At 41.0% G+C, this 20,379-nt stretch overlaps 1 protein-coding gene across 5 annotated transcripts in view; it reads left to right on the top strand.

The window, feature by feature from the left end:
- Positions 1-20,379, top strand: part of CREBBP (CREB binding protein) — a 125,573-nt gene that overhangs the window by 21,229 nt on the left and 83,965 nt on the right. For all 5 annotated transcript variants that reach the window (XM_035022131.1, XM_035022130.1, XM_035022129.1 and 2 more), the window contains exon 2: positions 1,728-2,440. In XM_035022131.1, coding sequence (XP_034878022.1) covers positions 1,976-2,440 — 465 coding nt within the window. In that variant the 5' untranslated portion in view covers positions 1,728-1,975. The remainder of the gene's footprint in view (positions 1-1,727; positions 2,441-20,379) is intronic.

Here is a 20,379-nt window from a genome sequence, read left to right as displayed (position 1 = left end):
ATTTTAGTAGAGGTGTAATTTTTAAAAGATTTTATTTATTTTAGATAGTGAATGGGGGGAGGGGCAGAGGGAGAGGGATAAAGAGTCTTAAGCAGACTCCATGCTGAGCACGGAGCCTGACATGGGGCTTGATATCGCAACCCTGAGATCATGACCTGAGCCAAAATCAAGAGTTGGACGCTCAACTAACTGAGCCACCCAGGTGCCAAAGATGTGTAATGTTTTCTAATATTATATAGTAATTTATCAAACCTTCTGTTACTGGATAACAGTAATAATAACAGCTGATAACGACGGTGCACTTAACCACCCACATGCACTGTTGTAAATGCTTTACATTTATTAATTCATTCAGTCCCCACGAAACCCTATGAGGTGTGGTGGCCAGATGGAGGACCCCGAGGCACAGAAAGTCTAGGTAACTTAGAGCTAGGAAGTAGGGAGCTGGAGGCAGAGCTGGGCTCAGTTGCAGGCAGTCTGGGTCTAGAGACTAACCACTAGGCTGACCTGCCTCCGTGTATTGTTTGCCCCTGTTTCGATATCACACATGATGCCACTCTTGTCGTAGTTCTGCTGATCTTGTCCTTTGTGCGTGCACGTGTGGCCAGGTGGTTGTGGGTTGAAGAAAATGCGGTCGGTGAGGGACTAGAGATGACACTTAGGCCACATGTTAGAGAAATGGTACTTTGAGAGGGACCAGGAGGAAGAAGTTGCTTTACTTGTCACTGATTACTGGGAAGGATGATCTCTTCCCTTGACTTTTATCTTCCTTTTTGATACTTACCTGCTGGCCTCCTTTGTGTTTATACTCGGGAGTCAGTGTGCTGCCTGTCCTTCTGCAGGGCTGACATTAGCCCCTTTCACGTGAGACAAGTAGCTGTTAAGTTATTTTCTTTTACTTTTAACTATTTTTAGTTTCTTTATACATCTTTATTTTCTGCAGCTTCAACATTTGGAGAACTCTCATTTTCTGTTTAGGCTGGGGTGGGTTTTTTTTTTTTTTTAATAATTTACCTTTTAAAAAATATGTAATCACTTAAGGTTAGGCTTTACTTAATTTCCCCAAATTCCTGTTCATTTAACCTGATTCCCAGTTACTTTTTCGCACACATGTATTCTTAAAAGCATTTTAACTTAAATTCAGTGAAGGTTTAATTCCCCGTTGATTTCCTTTAGTTTATATATCTACATTTCTCCTCAAGCCACACGATTTAATTATTGTTTTAGAATATCTGGTAACATCTAGTGGGGCTGACCCTCCTCTCATCTCTGTTTAACTTTTCCTTCTTCAGAATTTGAAAAATATGCTTCCCTGTTTTATTTTCCCAAATGAAGTTTCAAGTCATTTTGACATTACCCTTAAGATGTGCTAGCGTTCTGGGGGTCCTGGGTGGCTCAGTCGGTTAAGCGTCTGCCTTCGGCTCAGGTCATGATCTCAGGGTCCTGGGATCGAGCCCCGCATCGGACTCCCTGTTCAGCGGGGAGCCTACTTCTCCCTCTCCCCCTGTAGCTCCCCCTGCTTGTGCTCTCTCTCTCTCTCTCTCTCTCTCTCTCAAATAAATAACATCTTTTAAAAAAAATTAAAATTAAAAAAAAAAAACACTTAAAAAAAGATGCCAGCATTCTGTGTGAAGTGCTCCTTTAGGTTAAGATCATAGTAATATATGACAGTTGGAAAGCTGTTGTGGTTGCTTGGTTTCTCATTTCCATTTCTGTTTAATTTCTAGATTTTGGATCATTGTTTGACTTGGAAAATGATCTTCCTGATGAGCTGATCCCCAATGGAGGAGAATTAAGCCTTTTAAACAGTGGGAACCTCGTTCCAGATGCTGCTTCCAAACATAAACAACTGTCGGAGCTTCTGCGTGGAGGCAGCGGCTCTAGTATCAACCCAGGAATAGGAAATGTTAGCGCCAGCAGCCCCGTGCAGCAAGGCCTTGGCGGCCAGGCTCAGGGACAGCCGAACAGTGCAAACATGGCCAGCTTGGGTGCCATGGGCAAGAGCCCTCTGAACCAGGGAGATTCTTCAGCCCCTAGCCTGCCCAAACAGGCAGCCAGCACCTCTGGGCCCACTCCCCCTGCTTCGCAAGCACTGAATCCGCAAGCACAAAAGCAGGTGGGGCTGGTGACCAGCAGCCCTGCCACATCGCAGACGGGACCTGGGATCTGCATGAATGCTAACTTTAACCAGACCCACCCAGGCCTCCTCAATAGTAACTCTGGCCATAGTTTAATGAACCAGGCCCAGCAAGGACAGGCGCAAGTCATGAATGGTTCTCTTGGGGCCGCTGGCAGAGGAAGGGGAGCTGGGATGCCGTACCCTGCTCCGGCCATGCAGGGGGCCACGAGCAGCGTGCTGGCCGAGACGTTAACACAGGTTTCGCCACAAATGGCCAGTCATGCCGGACTGAACACGGCGCAGGCAGGAGGCATGACCAAGGTAAGTGAGCTTAAGTGCTTTGAATGCTTCCTGTTAGCGGGGGTGGGGAGCTTTTCCTTCTAAGCAAGCAGCGCAGTGAAGCGGGATGATGTGGCACGTTCCTCTCCTCCTCCAGTCTTTCTTCCTGCCCTCAGATTTGGAAAAGGGAGGTTTGGTATCTGGAACCCAGAGATGAAGATCTCTGCCCGTCTTGAAAGTGGGCGCTCTTAAAGAAGCCAGCAGTAGAATGGCCTGCACGTCAGGCAGTTGTGAACATAGGGGATGTGTTCGGACTGACGGCCAGTTTTTAAGCCTCTGAGGAAAATGGTGGAAATAGGACTACATGGTTGAAGGAGGCAACTTCCGGCGGGGAATCTGCTTTCTGTTGCGTCACTGAATCTGGTGAAGGCTGCTGACCCTCTCCTTTACCAGCTGACCCAAGTTCTTCCTCCGTATACCTTTTCCTTTTTATGTTCACCTAGTGAAGTCTTCTGCCACAGTCTCCGTTTTACCAAGAAGCTGGTCCGCAAGCTGCCATGGTTCACAGCGGGGGAGGTGGCAGAGCCAGGGGCAGTGCGGGCCCTCGGGTCACAGGAGGACCTCCGCAGCAGTGGTTCCCAGAGGGAGGTCTGTGGGCCGGCAGCACAGCACCAGGGACTTGTTAGAAGTGCAGAGCTACTGGACTCAGAATCTGGGGGGCCCTTTGGAGCCTCCAGGTGGCTTTGAGGTCTGTGTAGGTTGAGAGCACTGCTTTGGGTTTCAGCCACCAGCCCTGCAGCTGGCATGTAGAGTAGGAGCTGAACGTGGAGGACAGGGAAGGCAGATGCCAAGGTCGATGGGGACAACTGGAAAGCTGGAAGCTGACAAGGAAGCGGAGTGCAGGCAGATTCCCAGTGAGGGAGCAGACACCATGGTGGCTCTGAGACAGGGCTCCTTGGTGGCAGCCACCGGAGCACCTGTTGCAGGCAGTATTTACAACAGCAAGTTCTAGAGCAGTAGAACAGTTTGTGCTATTTCTTGAATTTGATTAGCCCAAGTGAAGGAAAAGGACAAGTAAGAGTAGCACAGTTTCCCCACAAGGCTGTCGCGGGCACTAGGGGACGCAGATGAAGCCTGGGACGGTCTTAGATAAGGAGACAATTTCTTTTTTTTTTAACTTAAATAAAAATGAAGTACAGTTGAATCTTGAACAACACAGGTTTGAACTACACGAGTCTCCTTATACATGGGGTGGGGTTTTTTTTGTTTTTTGATAAGTACAATACTATAAATGTGTTTCCTTATGATTTTCTTAATGTTTTCTCTATCTTTATAAGAAAACAGTGTATAATACATATACAAAAAATGTGCTAATCAACTGTTTATGTTTTGGTAAGGCTTCCGGGTAGTAGTAGGCTATTCGTTACTAAATTTTTAGAAGTCACAATTTTTATGCCAATTTTCCACTGGGCAGGGGTCAGGGCTTCAAACCCCCGCATTGTTCAGCAGTCAACTGTAATTCCAAACATTAAAATTGGCATTTATCTCTTTTGAAGTGTTGTTAAAGGGGAGGGAATGTGAACTTAAACTTTAGTTGTCCCTGGCGTTTGCAGAGGGGTCTGTGTATGCACATGCCTTCCAGAGGTAGGTTGAGAAGAGATTGCTATGGTCAGCCTGATGTTTGCTCTTTCCCAGTTCACTCATCAATCCATGCTATCCCCTTACAAAAAAACTTTTTATTTTGGAGAATTTAAGTCCTATGCAAAAATAGACATAGTAGTTTAATGCAAGGGTTCTCAAACTTTTTGGTCTTAGGATTGTTAGGCCCAACTGTTGAGGGCCCCAAGGAGATTTCTTTACAATGTGGATTATATCTATCAATATTTGCCACATTAAATACTGAAACAGAATTTTGAAAACCAAGCACACATTCTATTAGCCATTAAGCACGGTGATACCACAGGTCCCAGAGCTTCTGGAAAGTGCCTCTATGTTTTTGTGAGAGAATGAGAGTGTCTTAGTATTTTATGAAAATAGTTTTGACATCATGACCCCCTCCCCCCCCACCCCCGAAGGTATCTGGGCTCCTTGACCATACTTAGTGAGCCATTGATAATGTGTATTCCTAAAAGTTAGACAGGGTAGACCTAAACCCAGTGCCATTCTCACATGTAAGTAAATGAATGATTTCTTTTTGTCATCAAGGTCTACTAGATAACTCAGATTTCCAGTGGCCTCATGTGTCCCAATCTGTTTTTATGGGGGTTCCCCCCCCCAAACTGGAATAACTATATTCAGTGAATATGGCTTTTAAGAATCTGTTAATCTCTAGGATCCTTACAATTCATTTGTTGAAGAATCTGGTTGTTTTGTTTGTTTTGTTTATTGGTTTTGGCAGGTTTCCTGCAGTCTGGGCTCTGTTGGTGTATCTCTCATTTCATGCTCCTCTGGCTGCCCAGGGCTTTCATTCCTTTGTACAGTGTGATATCTCTTTCAAACAACACTTGGCGAGTGCTCACTGTTGTGGGGACAGTCATCTCTGCTCCCCGTAGGTACCCCAAAGAGGCTGATGGTAAAGGAAGGACAGGGACTGGTATTTTTTGGAAGGGTTGTTGTGGCTTTTGGGTGGGACAAAAGAACTAATAGTGAAGGGCAAATAGTAAGAGCAAGAGACAAGTTCATTTTAAGCCAGATAAGATTTTAAGATGCACAGGGGGGGAAAGAAACTTTTTAAAAGATAATTTTGTTTTAAAAATCATCATTACAAAGGAAATGCAGATTTCCTATAAAATAATTCAAATAATAAAAAAGAGCAGCCTCATTTTTTACAGATGACCACTTATTTTTTTTTTCCTTGTTTACTTTTTGTTTTTGTTCTGTTCTTTTTTTTTAAGTAGGCTCATTGCCCAATGTGGAGCCCATCACAGGGCTTGAACTCAAGACCCCGAGATTAAGACCTGATTGAGCTGAGATCAAGAGTCAGATACTTAACTGACTGAGCTGCCCAGGCGCCCCCAGATAACCACTCTATGCAAATATGTTCATAAGAAATGGAACCAAACTACATTAGCACTTTGCTATTTTATGTAACAGTATATACCCTACTTGCCTTTCCTTAGCAGTGCACACAGATTTCCCTTGTTTTCATCAGTAGATAGCAAAGTATTCCATTATAGGACACACCATAATTTATTGATCTACTCCTCTAATGATGAACATTTGGATTGCTTTTGATTTTTCATTGGTACAGCTGCAGTGAGTGTATTTTTTTGTATAGGCATATCCACATGCATCATGGGATAGATTCTGTGAGATTATTAGGTCAAAGCCTTTGTTAAAAGTTTTGTTTCTAGAAAGTAATCCTGTACATGGTTTAACAACAAACCACAAAAAAAAAAAAAGAAAAGAAAAGAAAAGAAAAAAAAAAAGGCACTACGAGTAAGAACTGAAAAGTTAATCTCCCTTAACTCTTGACCTTTGGCTCTTCCAAATTCTCTCACCAAAGACAACTATTTCTTATCTATCCTGTTGGGGATGATCTGTGCATAGAGAGGTGAGTGTGTGTATATGTATCTGCCCTAAACATAAAGAGTAGTATAGTATAACATCTCTCTCTCTGCCCCTCCCTGTATGTATGTATGTATACATATACCTCCTTCTTGCCACTTTAATGTAAGTTGGAAGTTCTATGTTAGATAGAGCTCAGTCCTTCTTACTGGGTTTGATATGGTAGTAGTCCCCAATTTGGGTATATCTTAATTTATATGACTAATGCCCTAACGGCTGTACATTTAGGTTGTTTCCAGTGTTTCGCTGATATAACAATTTTGATAATACATCTTTGTACAGCTGAGTGTATCTGCTAGATAAATTCTTGGTAGTGGGGCAACCCTGTCATGACCCCTCTGACTCTGGAGAGATTTTTATGTGTCCTTGCTTAATAAAACTCACCCCCCCCCAAAAAAAAAAATCTTGGTAGTGAAACTTCTGGATTAAAGGCTATTGACATTTTTGATAAGCATAGCTGTTGTCAAATACTCTCCATAAACATTGTGGATTACACCCTCACCAAAAGCGAATGACTCCCTGTCACTCCCCACCCCCCCACCCCCTGATTCTTACCAACACTGATAGCATACTTTTGCTGATTTGCCATTCTCTTAGGCAAAAATGCCTTTTCATGAATTCATGGGCATTTATATTGTACTATTCGTGTCCTCTGCTAGTTTTTCTGTTGTGTTTCCTTTTTTTCTTGTTGTTTTGAATATTTTTTTATATGAAAGTTAAAACCTTTAATAAATGTAAGCTTTTCCCCCTCTTTTTTTATTTGCTGAAGTCTGTTTTACCAGGAGTATGGCTACTTGGGTTTACAATTTGATAGTTCTGTGTTTTTACCAAATGGATGTTTTCAGTTTTTATAGAAACAGATTTATCCATTTTTTCTTTTACGGCTTTTGGGTTTTGTGTTATGTTTAGGAATGCTTTCTCTGTTTCAAAATTATGAAATATTTTTCTGTATTTTTTTCTCCTTATATCTTGGATATTTAGTTCAGAATTGATTTTGGCCAGAGTGAGATACAGAGATCTAGCTGTGTATTTTTTTCCCAAATGGTAGGTGTCATCCCAGTGCCATTTATTTAGATACTGCTGATCCAGCTTTTTTCCCCACTAATGTAACATACCATTTTTGTTAGATTTTACTCAGTTTTCAAATATACAAGGTTTGGGTCTAATTCTGGACTTTTTGTTTGTTTCATTGATCTTTGCTTATCCTGTGCCAGAAACTTACTGTACTACCTATATAATGAACTTCAGTACATGATGGAGGTAGTTGCTCTTCATTCTTTTTCAAGAATCCAGTATTTTCTTGGCTGTCCTTGTAAGATACTCTTCTAGATGGGTCATTCTCAACCGTATCTGCACATCAAAATTACCTGGGGAGATTTTTTAAAATGCAGTGCCTGAACCCCACTGCAGACCAATTAAGTTAGATTCTCTGGGGTGTGGCATGAGCATTGATACGGTTCACAGTTCCTCATACGATTTTCATGGCAGCTAGGGTTGAAAACTACTGTTTCAGGTAAACTTTAGAATTGTCTTTCAAATTCTTAAAAACAAACAAAAATCTTAGAATTTGATTGGGATTGTATTGAACTTTATAAATCATTTAAGGAGGAATTTGGTATTTTAATAGTTTTGTGGCTCCGTGAGTTATCTTGTTCTAAACATACAAGTTTTGTCTTTTCATGGAGTCTTATGTTGCTCAGAAGCATAGTATAGTTTTCTTTATATAGATAATACACCTTTCTTATTAAGTTTATTTCTGCATGTATCAGTGGGTTTATTGCTGTTGGATGAGTTATTCTCTTTCATTACATGATTACTGTTTTAGTACAGCAAAGATGGTAACATACATATATGTTACTTTGATAATCCTGGCCACTTTATTGAATTCTCTTATTTATTCTAATACTTTTTCAGGTGATTGTCTTGGGTTTTCCTAGTAGACAGTCATCTTTGCATTTCTGATACTTTTTCATCATCTTCTTGCCAGTATTTCTACCAGTGTTTATGTTCTTGGACTTCCCTGTCTTGTATCTGACTTAAATAGAGGGGTATCTAGTATTTTATTATTAAGTATGATGTGAGCTTTGGTTTGCAGCCATTTTAAATTGGAGCATAATCTAATCCTCATTTATTAGTTGTTGGATTTTATTAAATTCTTTTTTAATGTCTAAGATTATCCTGTGATTTTTCTCTTCTGTTTTATTTATGTGACAAATTACCTCAGTAGGTTTCCTAATAACAAATTGAACCCTCTCTGTAATTGTGAAGTTAAAAGCTAATGTACTGCTGAACTTTTTTGCTAGTGTTTCATTTAGAAACTAATCAGTAATGAGATTGACCCATAGTTCTGTTTTGTGTTGTGTCAGGTTTTGATATGGTGTTCTGTAACTGGGTCAGTACGAGTTTGGAAACCTTTCACATCTCTTCTCTGGAATGGTTTAGCATTTGAATGATCTGTTTCTTTCTTTCTTTTTTTTTTTTTTTAAGATTTTATTTATTTATTTGAGAGAGAGAGAATGAGAGAGAGCGAGTACATGAGAGGGGGGAGGGGCAGAGGGAGAAGCAGACTCCCCGCCGAGCAGGGAGCCCGATGCGGGACTCGATCCCGGGACTCCAGGATCATGACCTGAGCCGAAGGCAGTCACTTAACCAACTGAGCCACCCAGGCGCCCTGAATGATCTGTTTCTTGAAGAATTGAGAGATGTCACTTGTACAACTGTATGGGCCTGAAGCTTTTTTTCTCTAGGGGGTGACTGAAGATCTTTGACAGCACTCTTGCTATTTTCTGTAGATCCTGGACCTTTTAGAAACTTGATGTCTTTGGTCAATATATTTTTCTTTAAGAAAAGTCTAAATTTGGGGCACCTGGGTGGCTCAGTCGGTTAAGCGTCTGCCTTTGGCTCAGGTCATGACTGAACCCCACATCGGGCTCCCTGCCCAGTGGAGAGTCTGCTTCTCTCTCTCCCTCTGTTGCTCCCCCTCCTTGTGTGTGTGCTCTCTCTCTCTTCAAATAAAATCTTTAAAAAAATAATAAAGTCTAAGTTTACTTTCATTTTGAGGAAAACTCAAAAACTTTTAACTTTTAGGGGCTCAGTTGGTTAAGTGTCTGCCTTCGGCTCAGGTCATGATCCCAGGGTCCTAGGATCAAGTCCCACATTGGGCTCTCTGCTCAGTGGGGAGCCTGCTTCTCCCTCTCTCTCTGTCTGCTGCTCTGCCTATTTGTGCTCTCTCTCTCTGCCAAATAAATAAGTAAAAAAATCTTTAAAAAAATATTTAACTTTTATTCCTCATAAAACTATATGAAGTGGGTAGTATATACTATTTCCATGTCACAGATTAAGAAATGGAAGAACATAGGGGCGCCTGGGTGGCTCAGTCATTGAGTGTCTGCCTTCAGCTCAGGTCATGGTCCCAGGGTCCTGGGATCAAGCCCGCATCGGGCTCCCTGCTCAGTGGGAAGCCAGCTTCTTCCACTCCCCCTGCTTGTGTTCCCTCTCTCGCTGTGTCTCTCTCTGTCAAATAAATAAAATCTTTAAAAAAAAAAAAAAAATGGAAGAACACAGAGTGGAGAGAATGAAGGAAAGTTGACTAACTTAGCACAGTGGCAGAACCAGGATTGGATCCCACACAGTCTGGCTAAGGTCTCTTCATCACTGACCTGTGCAGTCTCTTCTTGGGTCAGTTTTATAATTTATATCTTAATAGAAATTCTTTTGGGGGCACCTGGGTATCACAGTCAGTTAAGCATCTGACTCTAGGTTTTGGCTTCGATTGTGATCTCAGGATTATGAGATCAAGCCCCACCCACATCAGGCTCTGTGCTCAGCCTCAGAGTCTCTTTGAGACTCTTCTCTCCCTCTGCCCCTTCCCCGTGCTTGCACGCTCACTCGCTCTCTGTCTCTGTCTCTGTCTCTCTCTCATATAAATAAATCTTCTAAAAAATAGAAATTCTTTTCATCCAGCCTTAGAGCTCACAGCTCTAAGCACATTAGCTTTGAGTCGTGTAAAATTTTTTATTATAATTTTAGACTTTCTCCATGTTTGTTATTATTTCTGCTTTCTTATTCCTAAGTTTGTGGCTCTTAAAGAAAATATTTAAAATAGAAAATATAAGCTATTTCAACAACATAGCAATAATGTTAACAAGGCACGATATGACTTAAAAAAAAAAAAAGGGGGAAACAGTCTCAACTTCAACAGTGGCAGAACCTGATACGTTATCTCTTTGGTAGCATGTTCTAGTTTTCCACTGAAATTAACCCAAATGCTTGTCTTTTAGAAGGAAAGCAAAAAAGATAAATTCAAGTGGGAATTGGAAGCTGTACACTTTAGTCTCCTGGCTACAGGTGTTGAGAGTTGTTGCTCTGCATAGAGAAGGTTGCAGAGGAAAGTCAGCAGCTGATAGAAAGAGGATGGTGTTGTGATATGTGTTGCCAAGGGTCCAGAATCTCTCTAATTTTAAGGTTGACAAAAATGTGCTTTTGCGACCCTAGAAATCCTATTAGTCCTTTCTTAGAAGTAACAAATCTGAAAGGGACCAAAGTAGTTTGCATGGTAAATCATTTTCACAAGGGGTTAGATGAGGGCTTATTTTTTTTTAAATAACATTTTTGGAATATTCTTCTCTTTTGGAAAGTGGTCAGAAAACATAGAGTTTACTTTTGCCTAGGGCTCTCCCTAAGGGGTAAAGGCTTTGATTTAGATGAAGACCCCTTGGACCCAGTCAACCATCACTTTGGTCAGATGGGAGGAAGCAGTGATTCTCAGACTTGAGCGTCCAGCAGAATCACTGTAGGCTTGTTAACCTAGAATTCTGGACCCCTCCCCAGAATTTCTGATTCAGTGGGTTTGGGGTGGGACCTAAGAATTTGCTTCTTGGGCGCCTGAGTGGCTCAGATGGTTAAGCGTCTGCCTTCGGCTCAGGTCATGATCTCAGGGTCCTGGGATCGAGTCCCACATCGGGCTCCCTGCTCCTTGGGAGCCTGCTTCTCCCTCTGCCTCTCTCTCTCTGTCTCTCATGAATAAATAAATAAAATCTTAAAAAAAAAAAAAAAAGAATTTGCTTCTTTTTTTTTTTTTTCCTTTGCCAGCTCCCATGTGACCAACCATGTAGTTGTGCTGGTCCATGACCACCCTCTGAGAACCTAAAGGAATGAATTAGCAGAACATAGTGTGTAAAGAATTAGTAGAGCCAAGTTGGCTATTAAAGGAATGAATGACTCATCCACCTTCTCTGTTTTTGAATGATAATAAGACATTTCTAATATTTAATAGCAAGAGAAATAATACTGTACATTTGATACGTTTCTTGTTTTCATGTAATCTGATCCTTTCATCTGATCCTTGAACTAATGCAAAGAAAATAAGGGAATTTTAAGTAAATCCTAAATTGGCCTTTTTTTTATAGTCACAGTGAAAATCAGTGGTCAGTTTATGGAATGAGAAGATTGAGAGCTTTGAATGCAGTGTGCCATGGGTTGCGTGTAGCTCTGATAGGCACCAGTTTTGGGGAAAAATGTTAAGCCAGCTTGGTAATCAAATCCATGACCTTAATGGAAGGTGCTCACAGCTGTGCCTCATTTCCCATGGTAATTATCCATGAATTTGGGGCGCCTGGGTGGCTCAGTCCGTTAAGCGTCTGCCTTTGGCTCAGGTCATGATCCCAGCATCCCTGCATATGGACTCCCTACTCAGTGGGAAGGTCTGCTTCTCCCTCTCTGTCTGCCCCTCCCCCCCACGTACACTCTCTCCCTCTCTCAAATAAATAAAATCTTAAAAAAAATTATCCATGAATTTACTTATTTTTCAAACCTTTTAATTAAATGAGATAGTATATGTATAGTAAATGGCTTGACTACAGGTAGTACTTGACCTTCTTCCTCTTCCTCCTCCTCCTTTCTTCCTCTTCATAGTAGCAGTGCAGTCGCCGCCGCCACCACTTCATTCCCCAGATTCAGTACAGGGCTCTGCTTAAGAGCCAAACCAGAGCTCTGCAGGAAGCTCTCGTTCAGACCCAGGCTCCACTAATTATCAGCTGTGGGAAAATTATGTAACCACTCTGGGTCTTAGTTTTTTGTCTTTTAAATGAGGATAATAATAGTACCTGCCTTTGAGAATTGTGTAGATTAAAGGGGGGTGATGATAATAATATCTGTCCCAGAGAGGAGTTGTGCTGATTGAAAGAGAGGTAGTGTGCACATCATTCTTAGCATGGTGCCTGAAAACTTTCAGAGAAGATCGATAAGGTGGCTTGTGCTTTCTTATTTCTTATAGAAAGGATTTGAGATAACCACAGAACATTTGAAGTGATAATGAGACTGCTTTTCTAATGTTTTCAGAGAATTTTTTTTTTTTTTTTAAGATTTTATTTATTTTTTGACAGAGAGAGAGACAGTAAGAGAGGGAACACAAGCAGGGGGAGTGGGAGAGGGAGAAGCAGGCTTCCCACCGAGCAGGGCTCGATCCCAGGACCCCGGGGTCATGACCTGAGCTGAAGTCAGATGCATAACGACTGAGCCACCCAGGCGCCCCTGGAGAATATTTTCTAATAATGGAAATAGTTGCTGTTTATTGTACAAAATTTTGAAAGTCTAGAGAAGAAAATACTATTCATGAGGATGCTATCACTTAGTTCAAAATTAGTGTTATCTTTTTGATGTCTTCCTTACCAGTCTTTTATCTATAATTATGTCTCTCTTTTTAAAGTCAATTTCTTTTTTATAGTTAACTTTGTAACTGATTATGTTCTGTAAGACAAACTGAATGAATGTTTTGCGTGATAGCAACATTGAATACTTTGATTAGGTAAGTCTCCCAGGTGACTATTTTGAAGAGTAATACTTGTAAGGAAACCCAGTCAACCTTGTTACTTTCCAACTAAAGGTCAACTGTTAGGATCTGGAGTTAAAGACCTACTAAAGACCTATGAATTTTTAAATGCTATATTGTTGTATTATTTTTGGAAATGTAATGTACATAGTGTGAAATGCACAGGTCTTAAGTGTTAATTTGATGCATTTGTCAAAACTCTTGGGGGTGTAGCCCATATCCCTGTCAAGATGTAGGCTGTTTCCATTATCCCAGAAAGTTCCTTTGTATATCTCCTTTCTCCTGTCCTTCCACCCCACTCCTGCAGTCACTACTGATTTCTTTCACCTTATATCTGTTCTCAGACTTTGTATAAATAGAATCCTATGGCGTGGGCTTTCATCTCAAGGCTTCTTTTGCTCACGGTGTGTTTTTGAGCTTCATCCATGTAATTCCTGAATTTAGTTCTTTTTATTACCAAATAGTATTCCATTGTGTGAGAATACCGTGATTTACTTATCCAGTCTCTTATTCATGGAGGTTGTGGTGGTTTCCAGTTTGGAGCCATTAAGAATAAAGCTTCTGTGAACATTTTTGTGTAAGTCTTTGTGTGGACATAAATTTTCATTTCTCTTGGATAAATAACTAGGAATGGAATTGACTGGATAAGGAGGGGTCTGTTTCTAGACTTTCTAGTCCAGGAGTCAGCAAGCTACAACCCAGGGGCCAGATGTGGCCTGTGGACTATTTTTATATGGCCCACAACCTAAGAATGGCTTTTATATTTTTAAAGGATTGATTAAAAAATAAACTAAAAAACAAATGAGGGGCTCCTCGGTGGCTCAGCCATTAAGCGTCTGCCTTCGGCTCAGGTCAAGGTTCCAGGGTCCTGGGATCGAGCCCCGCATCGGGCTCCCTGCTCCACGGGAAGCCTGCTTCTCCCTCTCCCACTCCCCCTGCTTGTGTTCCCTCTCTCACTCTCTCTCTCTCTCTCTGTCAAATAAAAAAAAAATCTTAAAAACAAATAAATGAAAGAATGAGGGATGGAAACCATAGGTTGCCTGCTAAGACTAAAATCTTTAGTAACTTTTCCTTTACAGAAGTCTGCCACTCCTGTTCTGGTCTATTCCATTGATCTGTCTGTTCATTTCTTTAGGTTTCTGGTAAGTATTAAAATCAGGTTGCTTAGTTTCTCATTTTCATTTCTGTTCATTTTCTAGGTTTTATATCATTGGTTGACTTGTTTGTTGCTAATATGGAGAAATATAACTGGACTTTCCTGTATTAACGTTATATCTTGTAACCTTGCTAAATTCCGTTATTGGTTCTGTTATTTATTTGGTAGATGCCTAAAATTTTCTAAGTCATGTTGTCTTTGAATAGAGAGTTTATTTCTTCCACTCTTTCTGTCTTTATTGCTCTGCCTGAGATCTCCAATACAGTGTTTCATGAAAGTGGTATAAGCACATGTGTTGTTGTTCTTGACCTGTGGAGGAAAGCATCCTGTCACTATTAAGTGTAATGTTAGTTGGAGGCTTTTTAGGATCTCCTTGACTAAGAAAGGCCCCTCCTCTTCCTACTTTGCTGAGTCTTTTGATCATAAATGATTGCTGAACTTCATCAGATACTTCTTCTGCATCTGTTGAGATGATCATAGACATTTTCTTTATTTTATTAATGTGGTGAAGTACATCTTTCTGAATGTTGAACCAGCCTTACATTCCTGGGATAACTTCCCTTGATCACAATGCATGGTCTTCTGTGTGTATTACTGGATCTGATGTATTAAAATACTGTCCGGGATTTATGCATCTGTGTTCATGAGGGATACAGGCATGTGCTTTTCTTGCCACATCCTCCCTGGTTTTTGGTATTGAGACCCTACTGGCTTCATAGAATTACTTTGGAACAGTTACCCTTTCCCTTCTTTCCTGAAAGAGTTTGTCTAAGATTAGTATTGTTTACTCCTTAAGTGTTTCATAAAATTCACCATGAAGCCATCTGGGGTTTTTCTGATGGGAAGATTTTTAATTATTATTCAGTTAATTTCATAGGTACAGACTCTTCAACGTTTTCACTTCAGCTTGTGCTCCTTTTGTACTGGTAGCTTATTTTTCAAGGGGTTTATCCGTTTAATCTAACTTCTTAAATTTATTTGGCATAAATGTGCTCATAATATTCTCCTAGTTTCCTTCTAATGTCTGGTAGAATCTGTCATTAATGGTCAGTACCCCTCTCCAATCTGGTATTTATAATTTCTGCTTCTCTCTTGTTTCTCCCTGATTAGGCTGGGTAGAGGTTTGTCAACTTTAGTTTTTTAAGCAATCAATTTTTGATTTATCACCTTCTTGGTTTTTATATCAATTCCATTTTTGTTAATTTCTTTCCACTTAATTTGGGTTTGTTTTGTTCTTGCTAGCTTCTTGGGGTAGGCGCTTAGATCACTGACAAGATTTTTCCAGTAATTAACATTTGAACAGTAAATTTCATCCAAAATATTGCTCCACACTGCATCCCATAAATTGTGATGTTTTGTTTTCATTACCGTTTAGTTTGAAGTATTTTTATATTTTACTTGTGATTTCTTCTTTGATTTGTGTTTTTATGTGGAAGTATGTTGCCTAATTTTCAAATGTTTGGGGATTTTGCAGATATTCTTACTCCTTTCTAATTCATTTGTGGTCAGAAAATATATTCTATATGATTTTTGTCCTCTGACATTTGCTGAGACCTGTTTTATGGTCCAGCATATAGTCTTTCTTGGTGAATGTTCTGCATGTGGTCTGGAAGAACGTGCATCCTGCAGCTGTGGGGTGAGGTGTTCTGTAATGTCAGAGTTGGTGGATTGTGCTCACATCAACTGTACTTAGTTTTTTTCATTTTATCAGTTACTGAGAGACTATTAAAATATCCAATTGTAATTATAGATTTGTCTGTTTTTCCTTTAGTCAGAATGAAATCTGACTGTTTATTTCCTATGTTTTGAAGCCCTTTCATTAGATGAATATACATTTTGGATTATTCTGTCTAGCTGATGAATTGAGCCTTTTATCATTCTAAATGTCCCTCTTTATTTCTGTTAATACCCTTTGTCTTGAAATCTGCTTGTCTCATTAACATAGCCACTCCTACTTTTTTATGATTAATATTTGCAAGGCATATTTTTTTACCCTCTTTTGTCTGATAAAGTCCATGGGGTGTCTGGCTGACTCATCGGTGGACTATGTGACTCTTGATCTTGGAATTGTGAGTTAGAGCTCCACGTTGGGTGTAGAGATACTTAAAAATAAAATCTTTAAAATAAAAAAAAATAAGGGGCGCCTGGGTGGCTTAGTGGGTTAAGTGTCTGACTCTTGATTTTGGCTCAGGTAATAATCTCAGGGTCTTGAGATGGAGTCCTGTATCAGGCTCCACACTGGGCATGGAGCCTGCTTGAGATTCTCTCTCTCTCTCTCTCTCTAAAAAAAAAATAAATAAATAAAAATAAAATAATAAAGCCCATCTCTTGTAAAGAGCATATGGTTGGAACCTATTTTTAATTTATTCGGGCAATCTTAGTCTTGGAGTATTCAGTTTATTTACAGTGAAATATTGATATAGTTGGATTTAGGTCCCCATCTTGCTATCTGTTTACTATTTGTAACAGATACTATTTGTCCCTTCTGTGTTTTGTTCCTTTTTTCTCTTCCTTTCCTGTCCTTCTTTTGAAAGCTGATTTTGCATTTGTGATACTTTGTTTTATATATATATATATATATACACACACACACACACACACACACATATAATTTCTGATTGTGGGTTACATTTTCCCATTTCTTTGTATGTTCAGTAATTTTTGACTATGTAGTGGACATTGTGAATATGTTGTTGGCAGATGAGTTTTGCTGTCTTCCTTTAGAGAGTGTTGTTCTAGAAGATGTTAGACTCACAGGCCAGTTTGATCCTTTCAAGACTTGTTTTTAAACTTTCCTAAGGCAGGTCTTGAAGAGCCCTGCTCCTTAGACTTGGTCTTTTGTGGGCGGTCTCAGTTCAGTATCTGGGATTTTTTTTTTTTTTTTTAAGATTTTTTATTTATTTATTTGAGAGAGCAAGAATGAGAGAGAGTACATGAGAGGGGGGAGGGTCAGAGGGAGAAGCAGGCTCCCTGCTGAGCAGGGAGCCCGATGCGGGACTCGATCCTGGGACTCCAGGACCATGACCCGAGCCGAAGGCAGTCGCTTAACCAGCTGAGCCACCCAGGTGCCCCAGTATCTGGGATTTTGAGCAAAGTCTTGAACTTCTGGCTGGTCAGAATTTCCATGTCTCCAGCACTGTGCTGTGCCTGGTATCTGTTAAGTGCGTGGTTCCTTGGTAGTCGTGCACACCTGAGCATTTGCATTCAGAACCCACATTCACTCACTAAGGTGTCCAGGGCCCTTGCACTGCCTTCAGCTTCAGCCCTGCCGAGCTCCTGTACTGACTGCAGGTTCTCTCAAGCCTCTGCTCAGACTCTTCCCTGGGTCTCCTCTCTGTTGCTTATGGATCTCTGCATTTTGTTGTTGCCTGTGGTTTCTTGATTGGGAACTTGCCTGACTTAAATGAACAAATGGAATTTCTGGGGTTGAGGGGCTCTGAAGCTGTGAGGTTGACCCCCAGGCCAGCCTCTACTATGGCAGGCATGCAGCCTCAGAGATGAGCTGAAGGGACAGGCTTCCCCCGATGCGGCAGAAGACTGCAGCAGGTTACCAGGAAGCTTGAAAATGTGATTATACCTAAGCTTTAATGTTACCCTGTAACTACTCAGTAGGTGAAAAATTTGGAGCTCAGAATCAAATGTTTTACTTAGGGTCCCAGTTGGGAGATGGTGGTGCAGTATTCAAACCTGGGGTCTCTGTGAAGCCTCTGTTCCTTATATTCCTCTCAGGTGTGTTTCCGTCAGTACAAACATTTTAGGAACCATTCTCAAACCTGGCCAGGCACCTACCTGTCAGACTTGAGCATAGATTTGGGCAGTGCTTCCTAAACTTTAAGGACCTAGGGATCAGCTGGGGATCTTGTTAAGATGCACATTCTAATTTGGAGGTCTTGGGGGTGGGGCACTGTGAGTTTGCTTCTGTTACCAGCTCTACAAGGGGCCAGTGCTGTGGCACTGGGAGACCTCTCCAACTTGATGTGAGCATATATTAGAATATGGAATGGGGGATCCTGGGTGGCTCAGTGGGTTAAGCATCTCATTCTTGACCTCAGCGTCATGAGTTCAAGCCCCTCATTGGACTCCGTCCTGGGTGCGGAGCCCACTTAAAAAAAAAAAAAAGAAAAAAAGAATATGGAATTGTTGCCCATTGGTGACTAGACACATCACGCTTCTGTCATTTCCTTCCTTGTTCGGTGTAGAAAGTTGGGATGTGCTAAACCTAACATTCTTTATGTAAATGGGTCCAAAGCATGACTTCAAGGATCCACTTCTCTACAATATTTCTGCAGTATTTTGGAAAGAATCACATTTACTGTAGACAGAAATTTGCTGTCCATCTGTCACCAAGTTAAAACATTTAGGGTTTTTATGTTGAGTACTGTGTAATACTTCTGGCATTTTTCAGAATTATATAATGACTATAACATAACATTTCAGTATGATCCTATTATGAAGGATAACAATTATTGTATTTACTCTTCCTGAGTTATGGTAAGAGAGGAACAGGTGAGGAGTGACCGTTCTTGGGTGCCCACTGTGCTGGGGAGTTGGTGGCATGATCCCACTTCATCTTGTGCATCTGATAGCCCGGGGAGGTAGGTGGGTGCCTTATCTGTTTGACACATGGAATAAAATATTCTGAGCCACTTTCTTGCTTCCCAGGAAATTATTCAAGATGTAGCAGATGTGGACGTACAGCCTGTTTTGTGTCTGACTCCAAAGTCCGTAGTTACTCTGTTACACCATTTTGTCTGTAAGACGGCAAAATTCCAAATTGGTGGGAAATAGCTGATGTGTATGTGACAGGTTTCCCCTGTCTGTAAAATTTATAGAACAAATAACTTGGAGAGAAAGTCTTAGTTTCCCAGGAGCATTTTTCATCCTGAAAGGATTTTCTGCTTCCACTTTTCTAGAAACACACCCACGTATACTGTGAGTCTTGCCTGTGTTCTGATTGGGCTGTGGCTCTCAGTCTGAAATGCTAACTCAGCCAAGCAGGTTTTGCAAGACCCATGAAGAAGTCAACTTTTCTGACTGGTGAACATGTGTGTTTACCTCACATGCCGGAGGCCAGCACAAATTATAATTTCTTTACACGTGAATTTTAGAAGTGATCTTGCGTCTTAATTTTTTTTTTTAAAGATTTTATTTATTTATTTGAGAGAGAGAGAATGAGAGAGAGCGAGTACATGAGAGGGGGGAGGGTCAGAGGGAGAAGCAGACTCCCCGCCGAGCAGGGAGCCCGATGCGGGACTCGATCCCGGGACTCCAGGATCATGACCTGAGCCGAAGGCAGCCGCCCAACCAACTGAGCCACCCAGGCGCCCCTTAATTTTTTTTTTTTAACAGTATTACTGTAGCACAGAAAGGTCTGAATTGTGACTTTCAGGGTTTTTTTTATTTTCAAAACACAAAAGAACACAGAATAATGTAACCAGTACCTGTGTTTCCATTAGAATTAACACATGTTGGTATTCATCAGATCATTTTCATGTTTTTTTTCCTGTTTTTAAAGTACACTTTTGGGGCACGTGGGCGGCTCAGATGGTTAAGTGTCTGCCTTCGGCTCAGGTCATGATCTCAGGGTCCTGGAATCGAGTCCCGCATCGGGCTCCCTGCTCAGAGGGGAGTCTGCTTCTCCCTCTGCCTCTCCTGCTTGTGCTTTGTGTCTCCTGCTTGTGTTCTGTCTCTCTCTCTCTCAAATGAATAAATCTTAAAAAATAAAAATAAAGTACACTTTTATTTTTTAGAACGGTTTTAGACTTACAGAAAAATTACCAGCACAGAAGATCCCCATATCTTCTTCCCCCTGCCCACCAATTACACAGTTTCCCGTTATTAAAATCTTGGTTGAATATGGTGTTTTTGTCACAGTTAGAGTGAACCAGTATTGATACAGTACTGATATAGTACTATTATTAACCGAAATCTACACAGATTTCCTTAATTTTCCACTAATGTCCTCTTTCTGTTTTAGTTAGGATCCCATCCAAGATACCACATCACCTTTTTCATTTCTTATTAGGCTCACTCATCTTGGCTGTGATATTTTCTCAGACTTTATTTGTTTTTAATGACTTTGACAGTTTTGAGGAGGACCGATCAGGTATACTTAGGGTGCTCCTTTATTGGGGTTTTTCTGATGTTTTCCCATGATAAGACTGAGATTAAGGACTTCCGGGCTACTAAAGGAAGACTATAAAGACAAAGTGCCATTTTTATCACATCAAGGGCAGGTACTGTCAGCATGGCTTATCATAATGGCCAGTGTTGCCCTTGATCACCTGGCTGAGGTCATGTCTACCAAGTGTCTCTCTGTAGCGTTCTTCCTTCTTCCCCCTTCCTTCCTGCCCTCTTTTGAAGGAAATCACTGGGCATAGCCCACATTTAAGGGGTGGGGGGTGTTCCTTACCTCTCCTATGCTGGAGT

This window comes from Mirounga leonina, unplaced genomic scaffold (assembly GCF_011800145.1).
Source record: "Mirounga leonina isolate KUSES-001 unplaced genomic scaffold, KU_Mleo_1.0 Mir_175, whole genome shotgun sequence".
In the NCBI taxonomy this organism is placed as follows: Eukaryota; Metazoa; Chordata; class Mammalia; order Carnivora; family Phocidae; genus Mirounga; species Mirounga leonina.
The sequence above is the reverse complement of the archived record's forward strand: the minus strand, read 5'-3'. Positions and strand labels throughout refer to the sequence as shown.